Here is a 20,519-nt window from a genome sequence, read left to right on the forward strand (position 1 = left end):
AGCTTTGTGTAGTGTGTTCTCATTATCCTGGGACTTCACGGAGTCTGACAAGTTCTGAAAAGTCAGCCTGGCTCAAAGATCACTGCACAAATGTGGGCTTTTTAAAAGCAGTTTTAAGAAAAAGAATACACACTGCACCTTTCTCAATCAAGTATTTCTTATAAAAACAGATCGTTATTTAAAAAAAATCTTTTAAAAACCACAAAAAAATTAAAACACCCATACAGACAAAATTCCTGCCACAGATGTTTTCTCTCAAGTATGGGGCAAATAAAAATACAAAATATATTACTTTCTAAGTCCTGAGAAGAACTTCAGAAACCTCAGGGCAAAAGCAGCCTTTGGGCAATATTGAAGGCTGTCAAGACACATAAAGCAGCAGAAAAGTCATCCTCCAGCGATGGGTTATTACTGTATACAGATACCAGTAAGCATGCTGGGGGACAAAGGCACTGCTGGCACTGACTTCAGCAGGCTACAAGAAGGCCTTTCCACGTTTAAGAAATGCCAGCACTCCACAGGCTCTCTTTATGACCAGAAAGAAACCCAAACTACAGTGGAGAGAAGTAAAGTAGGACATAAAATTTTATTCTGAAATGATCTCTGGCCACAACAATAAAATGTAACAAATATTCACTAGAACAGTCTTAACTCCTGTCATCAGCTGTACAATACATACAGTATCATAAAACTGGCCACTAGGATTAAAACCCACTACAACATCTTTAATGTTAAGTGGCAACAGCAGCATCTCACAGAAAGTTATACATACATATATACACAGTCCACATTCAATCGTTTTTCACGTTTTCAGTACACACAGTTGCAGCATATTACAGTCACGTGTCTAAGTCGTTGCCCAATAAAAACCCAAGCTACTGCTTAGACGTAATTGTAGCAGTCGAACTGAGTAATTACAATTTGTAGCAGAGATGTACAAGCTCCTAAAAACAATAATTCACAAATGTTGTTTTATTTAAATGCTACCATAGCATTAAACTGGGCAATATTCTAATCTTTGCTGACTGGAAAAAGAGTTCTTTTTGTACTTATCACAAGTAGTATTGATGGAAAAAAAATACTAAAAAATGGAGAGCATTAAATAATGCACACCTTCTCCTAAAGATTCTAATATTGCCCGATGCTACTTATGTCTAAAGTGTTTTCAACATTCCCATGAAGTCATTTATAACTCCAAACCACCCACCAAGTTAAAAGTGGCTTAAGTGCCTTGCACCCAAATTGTAAAAATCCCTGGCCACCTTTATAAGAGCCAGGCACATATAAAAGGAATGCACTTTGGTTCATACCAAATGCCCTGGGATTAAATCACACTATAAAACTAAAGAGTTTGAGGTAAATTTTTACAAATACAGTTGATTTCCGTCTAGTGTCACCATAACAAAAACGTATTTAAAAAAAAAATCAATTTGATGTTAAAGTACAACCAATGAGGAAGGGCCATCTTTAACCCCTTAATGAGACGTACTACAAGAACAGAGTGTCCTCTCCAACCTAGCAGTGTGATTGCCTTATTGTTTCTATTAAGGCCTCGATCATCTACAGGATGTTTTAAGACAGGTATAGCATTTAAAAATAGATTTCATCCCTACTATCCAGTATTCAAAGGGTTAAAGAGGCCAAGATGCATGCCCTACAAACACGGCATTTGTAACAAAGGCACATTGTTAACACCAAGGGCACAATCCATCCTCTACTGTTAATCTACACATCTTGCATCACTCTGTTGTTCCAATACACTTAAGTGGTAATGAACACTCCAGTGGTGCAAGAAACTGAGCCAAGTGAGACTGCAACCAAAGACAACGCTGTGCTATTACTAAATCTGAAAATAGCTCAGACACCCCCAGACAATGGTAACATGTGAGACTAAGCACTGTTTCCAAGCCAACTTCTACCAGCCTAATTATCAGAGCCCTTAGAATAAAATCACATCAAAGCAAGAGGCAAAATCCTTTCCCTTCCTCCCTCCTTCTTTACAGGTATAAATAAGCTACAATAAAAAGCAGCTACATCACTTCAAAACCTTGATGTAGCTGCTCCTTTAGTATAGAGGAAGTTCCACTGTATCTGGATTAAAAAAATAGCTCTGCACACTGTATTTTGGCCTTAAAGTTTCCGGTAGCATTTATGAAGAAGGTGGATCATAAATGCATTATTGGCATTAAGAACTGGTTACATGAAAAAGAAAATTTAGTGGTTTTAGCCCATTAATGACCCATGAACATTATGAATGTTTTCACCTTAAATTGCCATGAAAGGCAGGAACATGTATCAATGCTCCCTTTAAAATATATTAAGGGAGGTGATTCTTCTTCCGCCCCTAACATAAGCATCCCTATGTCTTAACTTTTGCAGGAAGAGTTAAGGTAGAAAGTAGTGGTAAAGCCAAGTAGGTGGTGGAGGAAGTAGTTTCCCAGTCACTGTAGAAACATACACAGTATTGTATTCCCACAGTCATGAGAGCCAGTTAATTTTATATGAAAATTAATATATCTCTTTTCCAGACTTAGAATTTACTGACCGTAACTTACTGGATATTCATATTCCAAAAGCCACGTTTCTTAGCTGTATTACTCTATTTAATTTTTAACATGATTTCATACATGTTTACATATTGCACTTACACACATTGTATAAAGTTGTGAACATTTAACACTAAATAATTTAATTTGACTAGAGGCAGGAAACGATCTCTTTTTTTAAAAAAAAGTAAGAAAAATGGTTGATTGATGCTCTAATTTTTACAGTTATCAATCAACAAATACCATCCTCTACTCAGAAATTATTTTTGGAGCTTCTTTAGGTGTTGAGTTTTTGGCAAGAAGTTAAGTGATATGTTTCCTGAGAATTCCGTCATTTTGCATTTATATCCCTCCCCCAGTCTTACATTAAGTTAAAAAAAACCCAACCAAATAAACAAAAAAATTAAGCTGTAAGTGGTAAAGTAATGAATATGAAGGAGAACTTAACCGGAAACTTTCTTGGCCTCTCAGGGGACCATGCTTTAAGTATTTTTCATAATTTGTACAAGTAACTCAGAAAAATCTGTGCATATAAATGTTGCTTATAGTACAGTTATTGAGGTTTAATGCAATCCATTCTAGTATGTCTTGTTCTAACATCCATAAACCCTTCTAGATTATGTTCTACTTTGTTTAAAATTCCCTTTTCATGTTTTATACATCCAATGTAGACCACAGCCATTGTACGTGATGAAATACTGATCCTGGATTTCAAACGGTTCCTGTTGAAAACATGCTACAACACGTGAATATTTCTCTCATAGGTCTAGATACTATTCCTCAGTAAAGACCATCTTTCTTCCATTAATGCAGTTAAAAGTAAAAAAGAAAAACCAAGCATTAGCACACACACACATCAACAAATCTACACATCTCTAACTGTTCCTTCAAAGGTAATTTTCAGCTACAAATGCCAAAGATTAAATCAAATTCCACCCATTTCACTTTCCTTTGATAATTCTCCCTTATTAGAAAGCATCTAGGATGTGTCTGCCAACTGAAAAGCTTTCCACTGAGGATCTTTCCACCTACAGTTACGCTGTCTAAGGTGAAGTATTTTTCTACAGAAAGCAATGTAGTAACATAGTGTTTGCCCCTACATGCAGATGTGATCTGAAGTATAAATGTACCAGAGAAGTCACAGTCGCTCAGACTAACGTTGTCAGAAGAAATAAAAGCAATCTGTGAAATCCATGTAGCATAACAGTCTGGAAGTTACAGTATAAAACTGACAGAATGAGCACTTCTGCCTATGCAATTTAGGGAGACCAAGCTGCACATTAGAAAAGAAAACAGGGGGGGGCGGGGAGATGGGGGGAGTTGAGGAAGAGAAGCCCAGTGCGAATGCTCAACGTTATATACCTGAAATGAAGTCCAGAACATTTTGCTTTACCAACTCATCAGTTGCTTCCAGATTTAGAGGAACAGACATACTTCTGTCTTCATTCTTTCTGAGACTGCCCATTCCTCTCACTCTACCACATGGCATGCAAGGTAAGAGAGTCATTTTAGCCCTGGAAGTTCTTATTTTTTGCACTATATTTAAATGCTCATTTTAAGCAAAAACAATTAATTTTAAATAGAGAAAGCATTCCATAGGAGGTGACTGTATCATTAGTGATACCACTACTTTCTCTGGGCTACCATACAGAAAACGACAATGTAACATGCTGGCTTAACTGTATTTCTTTGAGTGTTCTCCCTGGAGTCCAGTCAGGCATAGGTGTGAGTGTTTGCAGAATCAAGACCCATACCCATAAAATCCAAAAGGTAAAGTCCTACCAATTTACCCCAGGTGAAACCTAATATGAACCATGGAAGAGAAAGGTTAATACCTTTGACACCACGCTGCAATGCATGACAGTCATGTTGTAACCAGTGGCCTGCCACTGATGTTTATTACTGTGTCACACTAGTTACAGTAAGGCTAATTGTACTGTAGAAGACAAACATTTTAAAAAATAAGTATAAAAACTTAAAGCATTGTCCCCATGTTTTTATAAAAACAAAATCAACATTTCTTACATTTAAAATGAGTGCTGAAAGATACAAATGAATAAAGTTATTGAGCAAATAAAATGTATATCTGAGCTACTTTTTCATACAAATAAGGCTCAGCCACATTGTATCCCTCATATTAACAGCATTGGGTTTTTCAAACTCAGCTAACGAGTTTTGGCAACACTGTTCTTTGCTGAATATTCCCATTGGCATCTGTCATCTGTGCCAAATTAGTCCTCAGTTTTGAAGCTGAGCTTGAAGTCGGAGGTAACTTGGAAATCGACGTTATAGCACCAGTGCTCTCTGTAATTCTCTTCGCTGAGGCCTTTTCCCCTGTCGGAGGCTTTGGCAACCGTCTCCTTAGCCAGGGATGCCGCAAAGCCTGGCTGGGTGTCATACGGATAGCAGGATCCCATTCTAAACATTGTTTTAAGAAGTCAAGGAACAGGGGATCATCACATCCCTTTAATGCATTACCCCATTCTCTGCTCTCTGGTGGGCCACGTAGTTTTCCTCTCCGAGAGCGTCCACCATTAAGTATTACAGAGCCATCAGACAAGGTTGTGATGCTGCAGTAGCGAGGATAACCCTTAGAGCTCACGAAGTTTTTGGCTCGCTTGGATGAATCTAAGAGTTTTGGAGAAGGCATGCCCAATAGCTCAATCATACAAGCCAGCTGGTCTCCTTCATCTTCTCCAGGTAAAAGTGGATAACCGGTGAGAAGCTCTGCTAGAATACAGCCCAAGCTCCACATATCTATGGGCATCCCGTAACGAGCACCAAGGATGACTTCAGGTGCACGGTAAAAACGTGACTGAATGTAAGTGTAGACACGCTGATGCTCATAACAACTTGAGCCAAAATCAATCACTTTAATACCACTTCTACCCTGTTGCTTCAACAGAATGTTCTCAGGTTTAAGGTCACAGTGAATGATTCTGTTTTTGTGCAAAGCATCCAAGCACTGTAAAATTGAGTGGGCAAACTTGCGGACCAAAGGCAGGCTAAAGCCCTGAAACTTGTTTTTCTTTATTAATTCATACAGGTTCATGCTCAGCAATTCAAATGTCATGCAGATATGGCTGCGGAATGTGAAGTTTTCCAACATGTGAATAACATTCATGTTGTTATCCTTATCTTGTTTCCGGAGATGCTCCAGGATCTTAATTTCTTCCGCAGCTTGGCGGTGGAAACGTTTTTCATTTCTCACCATTTTTAGTGCCACATGCTGATGCATCTTGTGATCGTAGGCCTTCACCACCTGCCCAAAGCTTCCCTTCCCTATAACTTTCAGGACTTCATACCTGTACGCAATATGATCATGGGGTACTTGTATATAAGACCCTTGGTCATCATCATACCCGCAATTGTTTGAACCACCAATCACACCTTGCCGCTTCTTTGCATTTGGACCCAAAAAGTATATTTCAGGGTAGCTGAAAATCTCATGATGCTCAAAAGCTGTTAACTTTTGCATGTATTGCTTCATTGCCTGCTCTGGTGTCATAACGGAGGCTTTCACCTTCCCTGTTCCATCTGTAGATTTTAAAGAGCTGGAGCTCCCTTGTCGTCTGTGAGCACTCTCTGACTGTCTGTCCTGAACCACTGGCAATCCAGATTTGCCTAGCGCTGTAAGTCCATTTGGCTGTGTCGTCAGAACTGTCCTCTTGTTACTATTATCTTCGAACAGCTGCTGAACCTGGATTTGTCCGTGGCTACCAACATGGAGGTGCTCATTCATTGTGTGCTTACTGCCTCCAACCTAAAATCGAAAATAAATACATACCCAGTTAACAAGAAAGGCATGAACTCTATGCTTCACCATTCATTTTGCAACCCGCCATCCTGCCTAAATCACCTCAAAACTAAGTATTTTCTTAGCAGTCAGTTGTCGACAGATAATCTAAAAACCACAGCACATATACTGTGATACTGCTAGATGCTATTAAATTTTCCAGACCCTTGTTTCTCAAATGCCACTTTCATGACTCTCTAAAATGTTTGCAACAAGGTAATCATGGATGTGCTACCATGATAAGCTAACAGTTCCTCCAAGGAATCTTCAAGGCAACAGTCCTGTAACATCAAGAAGTATGCTTGAGGGGTCTTAGACTTTACAGAACGTAGTAGCAGTTTTATTGATGCTGGAGATCAATATATAATGCCTGCTAGAACTCACACGGCTTAGGCTCTCCTAGTCACCTGTTCCCAGAAATCAAGATTTCAACTTGTTCCTAAATTTGCTGTATATCAAAAGCTCGAGATACACAATTTTAAGCAATAAGAAATGTGCTGTGACATGCACAAAGAGGAAAAGAACCTGCACATTTCTGAAGTTCAAGAGATGCCATTTACTGCTTACAATTCAGACAGTCACTATTCAGCATAGCATTCAGATCAATGAAGCATAAGCATATCCTTTAGCACTTCCCCAAACCAGTCTTATAATAACTTTTAACCAAGATGAGATTTCGGGCCTGATGCAGACTTGAGTGAAAAGAAAATCTTTGCCTTGAAGAATATATAAGTGACTGTATTTTAAAGGGATGGAAAAAAGGATTACTAAAGTAGAAGATAATTAGTTTGTCTTCTGCCTGGTCTTACACAAACGTGGGAAGAATTCCCCTGCTGTCTCTCCAGATGATTCACCAGTCTTAATATTTATGCCAAATTACTAACCAAAAGTTCACCGATACTGTCAGACAGATGATCAAGCCAGGGTTGAGAGCACTTTTAATCCGAACCTTATTTTTTCCAGGCAGCTAAGGATAACACATTCCCTGTTCACTTAAGGTTGCTGAAATTAAATCAGAAAATGACAGTTGTGTGCTGTGATATGAGGCAATGAAATCTGTGCTGCAATCGCAGAAGTGCTTCCTAATGAGAAAACCAGGATATGCAACGCAGACTCTAGCATACTTTGTGCTTCTGTTAATATCAGTCTGATATGGCAGAAGCATGTTTTTGTAAATCCAGTAACTTGTTCCCAAGGAGCAGCCAGCTGAACATCAGCTTCACCTTTGGATAATATTTTGAAATTTGCAGTTCTGAAACTCACACAACCTAAGAACAAGAGCTCTCAGGATTGCTTCTGCGGAGTTCACTCTCTTCTGATTCCATTTTGACTCACGTCGAATAACTGGTCCATTTTATTTTGTCATTGCAGTTTGACTGTGCATGTTTATTTGCAGAGCAATTTGGGCTCACACTGTCAAATTTGATTGATCTCATAGAAAGCGTTACCACACAACTGCAATTCAGAGCAAAGACATTTGTAACACTGAAGCTCAGTGAAGATATACAGGATATTGACATTAATTCCCTTCCTAGTTTGATGTCTCAAAAGCACCAGGAATTAAATCATCAAGGGAACTTAACGAGCCTATCATGCCTACTGGGAATTCCTTCAGGTCAAGTTTGAAGCACACTGCAGTAGCAGTTTCCTGAAGGTTGCCCTGATCCTCTATATAAACAGCAGTTACTGAAAAAAAAAAAAAAAAATTCTGCCCCAAGAGCTGCTAAATGACGCATCTCAGAAGAAACAGATCTAGTTAGTAAGATGTGTCAGAGGTTCAGCACATGCAGTATTGCAGAACTGCGTAATTAAGAAATGCACAATGAAGCAGCAGAGTAACTGTACAGATTACAAGTACTCGAGCTAGGAAATTCCAGGTACAAACATTTCTTCTGCAGCACTGGTTGAACAACAAAGCAGAACATATCTGGACAAACTGGTAGTAGACAATACTAACATACAGACAATAAGGAAGAAAGAGCATAGCAGAGAAAATCATCTTTAAGAATTTCTTAACCCAAGTACTCATTGCCACAGTTCACATTTGAATTTACTTTTTTTTTTTTTTTCACCTGAGTCACCTGTTTTCAGAGTTAACTGTTTTCTGCCCTTCCTAAGCACTGCTTGTTTCAGTAGAGGTACTGGGGAATTCTTCAAACTTCAATTATTTGCTTTGTACCAGGATTTGGAAAAAACCCAAATATTTATCCACTCTCAACAGGGACTAAAGAGTTCTCTTTCCTAAAAGCATGTTTGTAAACACATTCTAAAGTGTAAACTATGTAGCTCTGCTTCCTGCACCTTCAGGCAGCCTCATGGTTTCTCTTGCTGCTCACAGGTTGGCTTTTTTCCCAAGTGGCAGAAAGAAATCACCAGCATTATCCCAGCTTCACCCCAAATCCAAAGTGACCGGTTTTGCCAGTTTCAGTCAGCTGCTACTTGAGAATGCAAATGCAGATGCAGACAGTAGCACTGGTTTTCTTTGTGGAAGAAAAGGCACCAAATTAGCACAAGCTCTATTCCAAAACCTGTGGCAGAGAAGAGAGCTCACTCTTCTTTCCAAAACCCCAACAGGAGTTTCAGAGCTATCAGACACATCACAACCACGAAGTCAAAATGAAAAATGGACTTTCCTCATCTCAGGGTACTGCCTGCACAAGAATCACCACCTCTTCTACTTCCAGCCTGGATGAGGGCTGGATTCTCACCAGCCCTTTGCTCTGCCTATCTACCTCTGGCTACCGGGTGTCTGAGATCGCTGTCAAGTTTAGGCTTGCACTGCTTACAAGCTCCACAGGCTTCACCAGTGACGCTCTAAGTTCTCTGAACCACAACTAATGGGCTTGGGAAGCTACAGAGGACTACAGCCTTCTTAGCCCAGTACCAAACTGTTCACAGTACACAGAAGCTCCATCACCCTTTCATTCGAAACCGTAAGCCTGAGCGGTTTGTAACGCAGCTCCCTTTTGCTTCTGCAGATGGGCCTGCAAATTCCAGAACCAACAACCTACACGGCTGTCAACCTGCGTGCACTTATGCAGCTTACTTATTACATATTTTACTGCCTGCGCTCAGACCCATCTACACCTTCAAAGATTTACATATTTTTATAGCACACATCTTCAAAAAACTTAGTGATGTACACATTTCTCCATAAAACATACTGAAATAACAGGTAAGCTTGAACTCAAAGAACTAATCTTCCCAAATCTTCTGGCAACATTAATTACAAAACAGCAAATGTTACAATGGGGTTTTTTCCTCTCTCAGTAGTTTATCGTAACTCCAAAATCAATGCTATAATTTTGCTTTAAGCTTGGTTTGCTCAGTTTATGGAAGTTGATGGCTATGCCAAAAACCTAACCTTTGAAGTAGAGACACCAGGCAAAACAAATCAAAACAAGCCAACCACTTTTTGGTGGGGGGGGGTGGGGGGGTGGGGGGGGTGTTTGGGGTTTGTTTTTTTGTTTTCACAGATGGGTTTAGGGAAAGAAGTAGAACAGTAACTTAGTGTACCTAGAATACAGACCTGTAACAACACAGAAGTAGCATAAAACTGAGTCCACCCTGCTAACAAGAAGGCAAACTGACTGACAATTCCTTTGCAGTAACACTCAGCCAATGCAATGGTCTGTTTCAAGACCTTCTACAAGACTACGACTATAGGATTGAACACCACAGGAGCATATACCTCTTCTCAACTGTATCTTCCAAAAGCATCAAGACATTATGTAGTTGTACCACATTCCATCTTTGCAAAAGTCACTTGGTGTGATACTAGCACCCTATAAAACTATCCAAGACAGACACACACTTCAGCTATATGTTATCATTTTATTTTGAGCAAAACCCCAGAAAGAAAGATTTTGATGTCAATCAGAATCTAAAAAGGTTTATAAAATTAATCTTAATAATAAAGCAATCATGATGGCCTGCTGAAATACTGCACAGGAAAAAGATGTCTTTATCTGCTATTACTTTGCATAGATGAGAACAAGGGAGAAACTGTGTTCCAAACTAGTAACCTAATTAAAGAACAAATGTTACACTATATACCCCTTTCTTTACAGCATTTCTAGGCATGCCAATTTCAGCCCTACTGTGTCTAACACGCTAGAGGCATACGGTATCAGGTGTAGCATGCTTCACTGCCTATTTTGTTAACTACAGCCTGAGCAAATGTACAAAAGGACTTTTTTTCCTTGATAAATGAATTCAACAGCATTCCTCTGTTCAGAACTAAAAATAGCTGCTAATTAGCAGGATAACAATAATGCAGGATTATCATAATGATTTTGAGTATGTGTTTTATACACCAAAAAAGACTAAGCCCTTGTGCTAAAGAGCTTGTGGCTCAACAACAGCTGTAGAAAAAAACACACTGTTTAGATTTTTTGCTGCTGTCATACCTGGTCCCTATAAGCTTTTTTTTTTGAAAAGTTAACTTGACTTTATATAGCAAATATTTTCACAGACACAGCTATGCTTCAGCAGTGATACTGATTCGTAAACTTTTTTCCTCCTGTCAGGACTATGCAGGTGCAGTAACTGTGAATACTTCTGGGACACCCTGCAAGTATTATGCATGTTGAAACCAAAAAGGACAGTCAGTGCACCCTAAATTGAACCCTTCAGGTAAGCTGAAGTGTACACATACGAGAGATGTGTCCAGATGTACAGCAGTCCCCATAGCACAGTCACCAACTGTTGGAACCCAAATTTCAGAGATCCCCCCTTAAAAGTTAAGATAGCTTCATATTCCTCCTAGACACAAGTTTTATGTAGAAGACGAAGAAACATCCAAAGAAATCTAGATAAAGAAAAGTCCAGGTCATGACTGTATAGTTATTTCCACTCAAACGTGACAGCATTTCTGTGGCAATTCATTACATGAAAATGCCACAATAGGAAGGTATTTTCTTTGGCTTTACCTGCTTTAAACCAGCTGCCCACAATAAAAAATTGCAGCACACGACCCACCAGATCTTCATGTTAGAAGAGTCCAGGAATCTCTGTTCCATTGTAAGGTAAATTAATTTTTTAAAAAATTTTAAATATAAATTTTTGAAGAATAAGACTGAATGACTGATGCAAAAGTACATGGACAGACATTCATCCCTCATGGCAAAAGAAAACAGGCTTGCTGTAGGGAAATCTTAGAAAGGGCTTGAAGAGGGAGGGCACTGAATCATGCACTGTAAATGGGTTGTTGTTACAGTACTGGACAGGAGGAGAAAAACATTAAGACTGCTTTACTGCAAGAGAAATAGGAAGAGTGCAGAATGCAGGGATACATGCCAAATAAGAAAGAACTGAGATGGAGGTAGGCAGAAGACAGAGACAAGAGTCTGGGAGAGGGACTCACAGACGGGTGGGGATTTACACGAGCAGAGCAGCAGGCAAGCAAGATAATCTCTACTGCACCGTGTCAAGTGGATGTAAGAACATCATAATGAAACAGGAGAGTCTGAATGGAAAAAGGTTCCAGTCACCAAGGCAAGAACTTAAGGCTTCAAAAGAGGAAGCAATGACTTTGGAGAGGAAAATGAAGAGGACAAGGGGTTGGAAATGAGTTCATGTTTTCTACCATAAGCCAAAAAGATACTCAGTGATGGAAGCAGACATGAATAAGCCTAGGATGAAGCCACAATTTTTTTAAAAAATAAACAAAACCTTTCCCTGGTACAATACAAAACAGCCTGCTTAGCAACAAAGGTTGCTGTGATTGCAGAGACTGCAGCCAAAACCTCTGCCCTGTTACACGAAGCCTGTGTAGCATCTTCCCCGCTTCTACCCATGCTACTACATTCTACCAAACAACGAAACTTCACTTGAAAGTAGGAGACCACAGTTTCACTAAAGGCTGGATCACACAACTCACTACTGCAAGAAATATGACAGGTAGTGGACTACTTCTCTGTCTGAATTAAAAGAAAAACTTTTTAGCTTAAACAAAAACCTATCTTCAATCTCAGTCTCTCTTTCACAACTCATGTATATACAATCCACATGCTTACATCCAGTCACCAGCAAGTTCAGCCACTTAAGGAAACTATACGTTCTTAAATTTGAAACACAAAGAGAGATACCCTCAATTTTTAGCTATTACAGAAGTCACATAGATACAGCAGGGATGAAAACACAATAAGGAAATGAACACAAAGAAGGAAAATGGTTTAAGAAAACTGAAATGTTCAATTTTGAATAGGTCCAATTGGAGGAAGTAGCGGGATGCAAAACCAATGGTTTCAGTCAGTGTCAGCTGAGGTCAGAAGGCCTGAACTTTATAGAAAGATCACATGAACAGATATAGCCCTTTTTTTTAAGGTTAAAATCCAGCATTAGGATGTCACATCTGTTCCTTACCACAAAAAGTTATGTTAGCCAACCACAAAATAACCGCCTACAAAATTCAGAAAGGCACTATGAGGTATTTCTGTAATAGTACCCAAGGCTAAATAAATACTGTAGAGTAGGCTGTGTATCGCAAAGGCAAGTCAGAGTCTGCAACAGTCAGAACCTAGAGGGACATGAAACACAGCAATATAATGCTTGATCATCCCTATGTGCTTCCATAAGTATTTCATCTCTATGTATATATACATACATAGGCATATGTGCTATATATAAACATATGCATACATACACAATGATATATGTATAAAACACTCGAAACACAGAAATGTAACACCTGAACACGCCTCGCATGCTTTCATAAAGACTACAAGTATCTACATATATATGCACAGACACTATATATAATACACACACACATAAATCTATGTATAAAAATACCAAAGTTCCGTACTTCCAAAATTAGTAAGTACTCCCAGATACATAGCTGGACCACCATGCTTTCACAAATCCTAAATTAAGTCTGGGCTCTGTTACATGTGGGCCCCTGTTATTTGTGGGCCCACCTGTACGTGCAGTTTCATGATCGGTGTCCAGGCTGTGTGTACTATGTTCCTCCTTTTCTGTTTTTATAAAAAAATTAAGCTGCTGCCCCAACTCTAATATCAACCAGCACTTAACTGGTATACAAATGTGAAAAAATTGGCCTTTGATACTAAAGAACAATTCAGACATATACCCTAGCTACATAAATATACAATGATGTTGATCTCAAGTATGCAGCTCCACCTCGAATTTGCAGAATATTCATCACTCCTTTTGAGAATATTCTACATATACTGATTTTTTTTTATTTAAGCCAATTCTTTCCATACATGGATTTGAATAAGATGCTTTTACCCCTGAAGCTACATAGAAAGTCACTGAAACACTAATATCTAAATGCATAGTTTCACCTTCCACTAGCCCATAATCACATTACCATTTAAAGCTCTGCCATATGTTTACAAAGATAGTATGTGAGCATCCATGAAGAACTCATTAATTCTAAGAAAAGTATGCCATCAATGCCTTTCAGGGTCAGTATGAAATCTTTCATAATTTAAAAGGAAATGTATGCAATAAAAATTTCAGATATTTAGTGTCAACGTGACAGCATATAGACCCCTCTCTATAGTCTATCACGCCTTCAGGACAGAGATACCCTCTCTCATCCATATATAGTGGCATACTTGGGAAGTTTCATTCCTAGTAGATTAACTAGGAGTGGGAGATATGTGAGATATCACAGAACCGGAAAATAACGTCCTTTTCATGCCATCAGTGCTTATTTCTTTAGGTAAACTACTGCAGCAATAAAGTCGGATTCATCCAATCATTGTCCCCAAGTACAGCGACAGCTACTTCTGGGGAAGACAGCCATCGGCCTGAGCTAATCAGACATGTAAGGGGAGAGCAGCCTTCATTTTTCACCACAGTTCATGCGACCCTTTAATCACAGTAACTAACCTCATTGCCAAAATAGTGCCATCTCAAAAAATGCATTTACCAGAACAGCTCCTCTGTGCAAGTGTGGAAGATTGAATTTGTCACTGAAAATGAGACACAAAACCAGACTGACGGAGGGGGGGGGGGGGGGGGAAGCTGCTTCTCCGTGCAGTCACAGGGTCCCAGCCTCACAACAAACACGCACGTATGGGATCGGAGTCTGCAGAATTAAACGCGCTTCGCTGAAACACCAACCGCCTCCTTAGGCAGGATGGGACACCCTCGGCTGGGGGGCCGGGGGGGCTCTGCCCTCTCCCGCCCCGGGGTGCCCGTGAAGGGCTCGGTCCCGCCGCAGGGGTCACCCGGAGAAAGGAGAGCGGTGGCGCGGCAAGACCCCGGGGCCGACCTCCCCCCCCCCCAACCCCTTTCATCGCCCCCCCCGGCCCCCCGCCCCGTGCCCGGGCTCACCGTGTGGGAGGCGTTGCTGGCCCTGAGCGGCGGCAATGCGAGGGGCGACGGCGGGCCGGTCCCAGCTCCTGCCCGGGAGACCCCGGCTCCGGTACCCGGGGAAGACTGCAGCGAGCGGCCGCTGTCCCCTGCCCTGCCTGCGGAGAGCAGAGGGGGTGAGCGCGGAGGGCAGCCGGCACCGCCGACCGTCTTGCTTCAGGCAGAAGCCATTAAAAACTAATCACCGCCGCGGCGCGCAGACACACACACACGCACCGATCCGGCTAATAGCGCGGGCGGGCCGTGCTCGCCCGGCTAAACCTTTCATCCGAGATTAACCCGCCACCGGCAGGCGCCTAACCGGGAGAACAAGCCGGCTCTGCCCCGCACACGCCTCGGGGCTGGACGGCCGCCCGGTTCCCCCCCGCCTCCACTCCTCGCCCCGCTCCCCTCCCCGGCTCCCCGAGCCGTCTGGCCCGGCGAAATGCCGGCGCCGCCGGGGACCCGCCAGGAGTTCGCCAAGTCTGCGGCGGGGAGGGGAGACGAGCACGGCGGCCCCCCTGTCAAATGCGGCCGCTCGGGCAAAAGCAGCGATTCCCAATTTCTTCCTGCGTCGTTTTCCTAAAGGGATTTCTCACCACCACCCCTCCCAGCACCCCCACCTCCTTCCCCGAGGCGAACTCCCCACCCCGCACCACAACAATACGCTGGAACCCAACGCGCAGCCCGTGTGTGTCCCCCCCCCCGCGCTCGGTTACCGGGGCGGGGGGGTGGATCATTGTTCCGACACGCACGGCCCCGCTGCGGCGGCAGCTGCGGGGCGGCCGAGCCTCCTTCTCCCCCCTTGTCCCGTCCCCCTCCCCTTCCCCGCCGCCCGACCCGGCCCGGCCCGGCCCGGCCCGGCCCGGCCGGGGTAAGTGAGGAAGCCCCCAGCCCGGCGCCGTTGCGATCGCGGCGGCCCTCTCCTTACCGGCTGGGTAGGCAGCACCAGCGGCGGCGCTAGCCGAGGGTTTTCTGGTTAACATGGCCGCTGGAGAGGAGGGAGAGGAAAAGGCATGTCAGGGTGGCTCTCCTCCGCTGCTCCTCGGCCTCTCCGGCCGGCGGCTGCCTCTCTTCTCCGATCAGCTACACCCAGAGCCAGACGCGTCCTCCGCTGCATCCCCCCGGCCCCGGGCCGGCCGGACAGACCCTCCAACGGCCCGCCGTCGCCTCCCGCCGCCGCAGCAGCAGCACCAGCCGCAGCAGCAGCAGCAGCCGCGCCGCCGCCGCAGCAGCAGCCCCCGGCCCAAGCTCATCACCTCCCCCGCCCCCGCCCCGGTCGCCCCGGTCCCCTCACACGGAGGAGGGGGGCAAGCAGAAGGCGGCCGGACAGGGCCCTCCTCCTGGCGCGGCGGAACGGGGACAAACAGCGCACTGGCGGGGCAGTCCCCGCCCCGTCGGCCGCTTCTCCTCCCTCCGTCCCTCCCTGCCGCCCCCCTCTCGTCTCCGCTCCCCCCTACCCCACTCGAGCACCCCGGGCACCCGCCCGTTCCCTCAGCGCGGCGCGGCGTGGGGAGCGCGGCCCGGGCCCGCCCAACGGCCGCCTCGCGCGGGGCCGTTCGTCAGCCCGCCCCGGGGGTCACAGCCATCTTGGCCGCCGGCGGGCAACCGCGCCAGTCCCCCCTCAGCCTGTCACCGGCCTCTGCGGGGCAGGGGCAGGGGCAGGTCGGCCATCTCCTCCTCCTCCTCCTCCTCCTCCTCCTCCCCGCCCGACCCGACGCGACCCGGTGTGTGTGCGGCGGGGAGGGGGGCGATGCCGGCGGGGAAATCGGTGGGGGGAGGTGGGGGGGGGGGTGTACGGGGACGGGGGACGGACATGTGTGAGAGAAGTCGGGGCTCAGGCGGTGGGGGTCACTTGTGTCGGACTGGAGGGGCAAAGATGGCACCGGGGGGGGGGGGGGGGGATAAATAAGTTGAAACGTCTAATGGGGTGGAAACTTTGAAACATGGCAGGGAGGGAAGGGAGCTTGTGAGGATCATGAGTGCCTCAAGCTAGAACCAGGGAAATGGGGGGGGGGGGGGGGGGGGGCATTACTGGCCTTGTTTTCCAAACCGTACAACGTGCTTTGTGGAGTACAATGCTTTGAATTCCTGGTTTGTCACTTTGAACGTCACTGGAGCCAAAAATAGATAACCGAACATTTGCTCAGCTTGGGACAGCGTTGAAATGAACTCTCCTACCTACGCTCAACCCTTTTTGAAGTCTGTGCAGACCACGCATATTTTCCTTTTTGAAACAGCTGGTAGATGTGTAGACAGACCGCCCTTCATCCTCTTCCACAGAAAAAGACAGGAAAATAAATCTTGCCCTGCTGCCAGAGAGAAAGACTTTGCCTCTTCCAGTGCCACAGATACATGCATAAACAAAGACATTTCCGGTACCGCCACAAAGAAATAAACAATTTCCCTAACCCCTCCTGTCACACAGAGAAAACAATCATACCTTCTCCTGCCCACGCCCACCTAATCTTTTCCCTTCAGTGTAGCAGAAAGAAAGCTTTGTCTTCCTCAATATCCCCCCAGATGTCCACAGGCACTCCCAGCGTCCCTTCCCCTTGGCTGCCAGGTGTATAAATGCTGGCTTCTGACTACTCTCAGTATTTTCCCATCATTTTCACAAGCAGTGCATATGCACATCAAAGCTATCTGAATATCAAACGCTGTGATAATATTAGTGTTCTTTGTGAGACACCTTAAATGTTTCAGGAATGGCAAGAAAAAGATACTTTTCTAGTTAGTCTAAGGAGGGGAAGGGGGAAGAAGCTTGTTCGCATTCAAGCTAGATAAGAAAAACTGAAGTTGGTATCAGTCTTTTCGCAGGGCTTGCAGGAGATCTTGCTTCATCTTAAATGGTGTGTCTTCTCTGACTGTCAAAGTCACAGGTGGCTTTGTGCATCTTCTGGAGTTAGTTACACCGAAACGTCGAGACCAGAGAAAGCCCGTTAAATGTCCTGTTGCAACCCCTTTCCAGCCAGGTACACCATTCATGACATGCTTTCCACAGTTTGTTCAAACAATTTTGGACCACTATGAATACTATGTGAAAAACGGAGTTAGTCTATCACTTAGTAAACAATCTTTTAATTAAGTCAGTGGCAACACATTACATTGGTACCTGTCCAGCTATTCCCTCTCTAAAACTCTGCGTTGTAAGCTTCCAGTATTAGTCTTTAAGCCTTGGAGTGGTCTTGGGCCTGCCTAGCTGCCTCTCTTTCTCTCTCTCTGTCTCTTTTTCCATCTGCAATCCATCCTGGCGTCTGCTGTCAAGGATAGTGCCTGATGGAGTCTGAAGTGGAACTCGATGAGGGCAAGCCCATCTTGATCCCTTCTGAATGCAATACAAGAAACTTCAATTTAAAAGCCTCTTTCATGCAGGATTTAGGTTGATAAAGAGGAGGAACATGCTAACATAATTGTAAAATACCTTGGCTGCAAATAGCAATGCCTTTAACAGCCTCCTTCAAAATCATAGTTGCAGATCTACAAAGAAAAGAGGAAAGCAAAGCCTAAATACTCAAAGACAAAGCAAAGATTAATTCTTTCACGCCAAGTGTTACACTCAGGAATCTGAACTATTCCCACTGAGTGGTGACAAAACTTTCTGATACTGGCTAACTGAACATATCAGCACTTTCCAGACCAGTACTAGACAAGATGAGATCAACAGATTTCAGTTCCCAGGACAGAAACAAGTATTAGGCGCCTGACAGGAGAAAGTGTACGGTGCTCAGAAATTAGAGAGAAAAATGAATCAGGGTTTCTTGATCCTTTTTCCTGCTCCCTGAGCTTTTCTTACCCAAAAGGGTGAACGAGCCTGTAATGACAGAAGATTCATCTTCCCTTTCATGCAAACAAATCTACTGAGTGTTCATGAGTGTCAGGCTACTTAGAACCATAGAAGCTTAGAACAGTTTGGGTTGGAAGGGACCTTTAAAGGTCATCTCGTCCAACCCCCCCCCTGCAATGAGCAGGGACATCTTCAACTAGATCAGGTTGCTCAGAGCCCCGTCCAGCCTGACCTGGAATGTTGCCAGGGATGGGGCATCTACCAGCTCTCTGGGCAGCCTGTGCCAGTGTCTCACCACCCTCATCGTAAAAAATTTCTTCCTTATATCTAGTCTAAATCTGCCTGCCTTTAGTTTAAAACCATTACCCCTTGTCCTATTGCAACAGGCCCTGCTAAAAAGTTTCTTCCCATCTTTCTTCTAAGCCCCCTTTAGGTACTGGCAGGCTGCTCTAAGGTCTCCCCAGAGCCTTCTCTTCTCCGGGCTGAACAACCCCCACTCTCTCAGCCTGTCCTCATAGGAGAGGTGTTCCATCCCTCTGATCATTTTTGCAACCCTCCTCTGGACCCGCTCCAACAGGGCCAACAAGTACTTGCAAGGAGCTTGTAAGGTAGTGTCATCAAAGCACTTGTTTTTAAGAGAAATATCTGAAAACTTTCTTTCCAGATGGGTATCCAAACAGGCCTGCAGACTGGAAAGTGTCAACTCGGGGGGCACAGGCAGTACCAGTTGTGCACCACAGTGGCCACCAAAGGAAGGCAGTGAAGAGGTCAGCAGCTGCAGGTGCAGGTGGGATCAGAAGGTGTGCTTGCTGCAGCTATCTTGAAGAGGCTTAGGCTGGGCTGTTACAGATACCATCCTCCTGTGATAAACTGTACAAGGTGTTCTAGAACAAAAGTTAGCAACTATTTGGTAAAAATGAAGTGGTTAAATCACAACCATTGAATGAGAAAATTAAAATTCATTAAAAAAAAAAAAACACCAAAAAAACACAGAACCAGAATAGTCTAGAATAAAACACGTTATCTGTAAAACCTTGTCTAAAAGTATTCCTGCCCACATAGTACATTAAAATGCTTTATTGAAGATAATATGCGAGTACAGTGAGGAGAGATACAGAGCATACTGTGTTTCTTAAGCCATTCGGTCAGGGCCCTTGTGACCAAGACAGATATTAATTCCAAGCAAGCTGTGAGGGGTTGCTGAGGTCTGCTTTGCCAGGCTGCCTTGGGACCCAGTTCGTATCTAGTTGTCCTGTTAGAGCACTGTTCCTCCTTAGCATCGCTGTGAAATCTCCTATGCTGATCCTCTTACCTCTCCGAAGTGGAGGTTTAATTATATGGGGCCTCGGTATGTGGCTGTAGGGCAAGAAAGGCGGGCTGGTCAGTCACCCAGCATCTCTGCCACTGTGGTATTAGCAAACACTTACGTGGTCAGACACCAGGGAATTCCTGAGAAGCCATGCGTGTCCAAAGCTGTGGTGATGACTTTGGGGGCCCCCACAGTGATGGGTGCAGTGGTTGCTCAGCACCTTGCTATGCTCTGACTGTTCTCACCTGGCACAGCAAACTATTTTGGCTGTAGATAAATGACCGCTAGGTAGAGCAAATACAAGGCTCCTCAAACATATGATGGGGATGGAGGATGTGGCACTTAGGGCCATGGTTTCATGGTGGACTTGGCAGTGTTAGATTAGTGGTTGGACTCAATGATCTTAAGGGTCTTTTCCAACCTAAATGATTCTATGATTCTACGAAAAGGAGAGGTAAGACAAGCCCAGAACAAAGTAAGTAAAACTGTGGTTTTCTGCCACCTTTTAATCATCCTTTCATAGTAAGCAGAATTTGCGTAAGAAGGAGAATCTCTGTTCACTCTCAACATCTTTTAAAATGTTCTAGGACCTAAGCCATTTTAAAATGTATGATTTTTCCCCTTGTTTTTGTGAAGCAGGCCTTAGATGCTGAGCTGGAGACATTAAAACACTTAGGACATGTCTCATCATCAGTTAAACTTAGGTCAAAGCCTGTTGTCTCAGCCAGTAATCCGTATTTTAAATGTAAACCC

At 43.9% G+C, this 20,519-nt stretch overlaps 1 protein-coding gene across 2 annotated transcripts; it reads right to left on the reverse strand.

Annotated features, from left to right (window-relative positions):
* Nucleotides 1–567: 567 nt before the first annotated feature.
* DYRK2 (dual specificity tyrosine phosphorylation regulated kinase 2) lies at nucleotides 568–15,995 on the reverse strand. 2 transcript variants are annotated; one of them, XM_069773699.1, is made up of 3 exons: nucleotides 15,602–15,995; nucleotides 14,653–14,789; nucleotides 568–6,309 (listed from the first exon to the last, which is right to left on the reverse strand). In XM_069773699.1, the coding sequence occupies exons 1-3, from the start codon at nucleotides 15,654–15,656 to the stop codon at nucleotides 4,708–4,710; spliced, it is 1,794 nt and encodes a 597-aa protein (XP_069629800.1). In that variant the 5' UTR covers nucleotides 15,657–15,995; the 3' UTR covers nucleotides 568–4,707. The 2 variants fall into 2 exon arrangements, with proteins under 2 accessions (XP_069629800.1, XP_069629801.1); XM_069773700.1 differs by lacking the exon at nucleotides 14,653–14,789.
* Nucleotides 15,996–20,519: the final 4,524 nt, after the last annotated feature.

Source organism: Haliaeetus albicilla, chromosome 28, assembly GCF_947461875.1.
Source record: "Haliaeetus albicilla chromosome 28, bHalAlb1.1, whole genome shotgun sequence".
NCBI classification, from domain to species: domain Eukaryota; kingdom Metazoa; phylum Chordata; class Aves; order Accipitriformes; family Accipitridae; genus Haliaeetus; species Haliaeetus albicilla.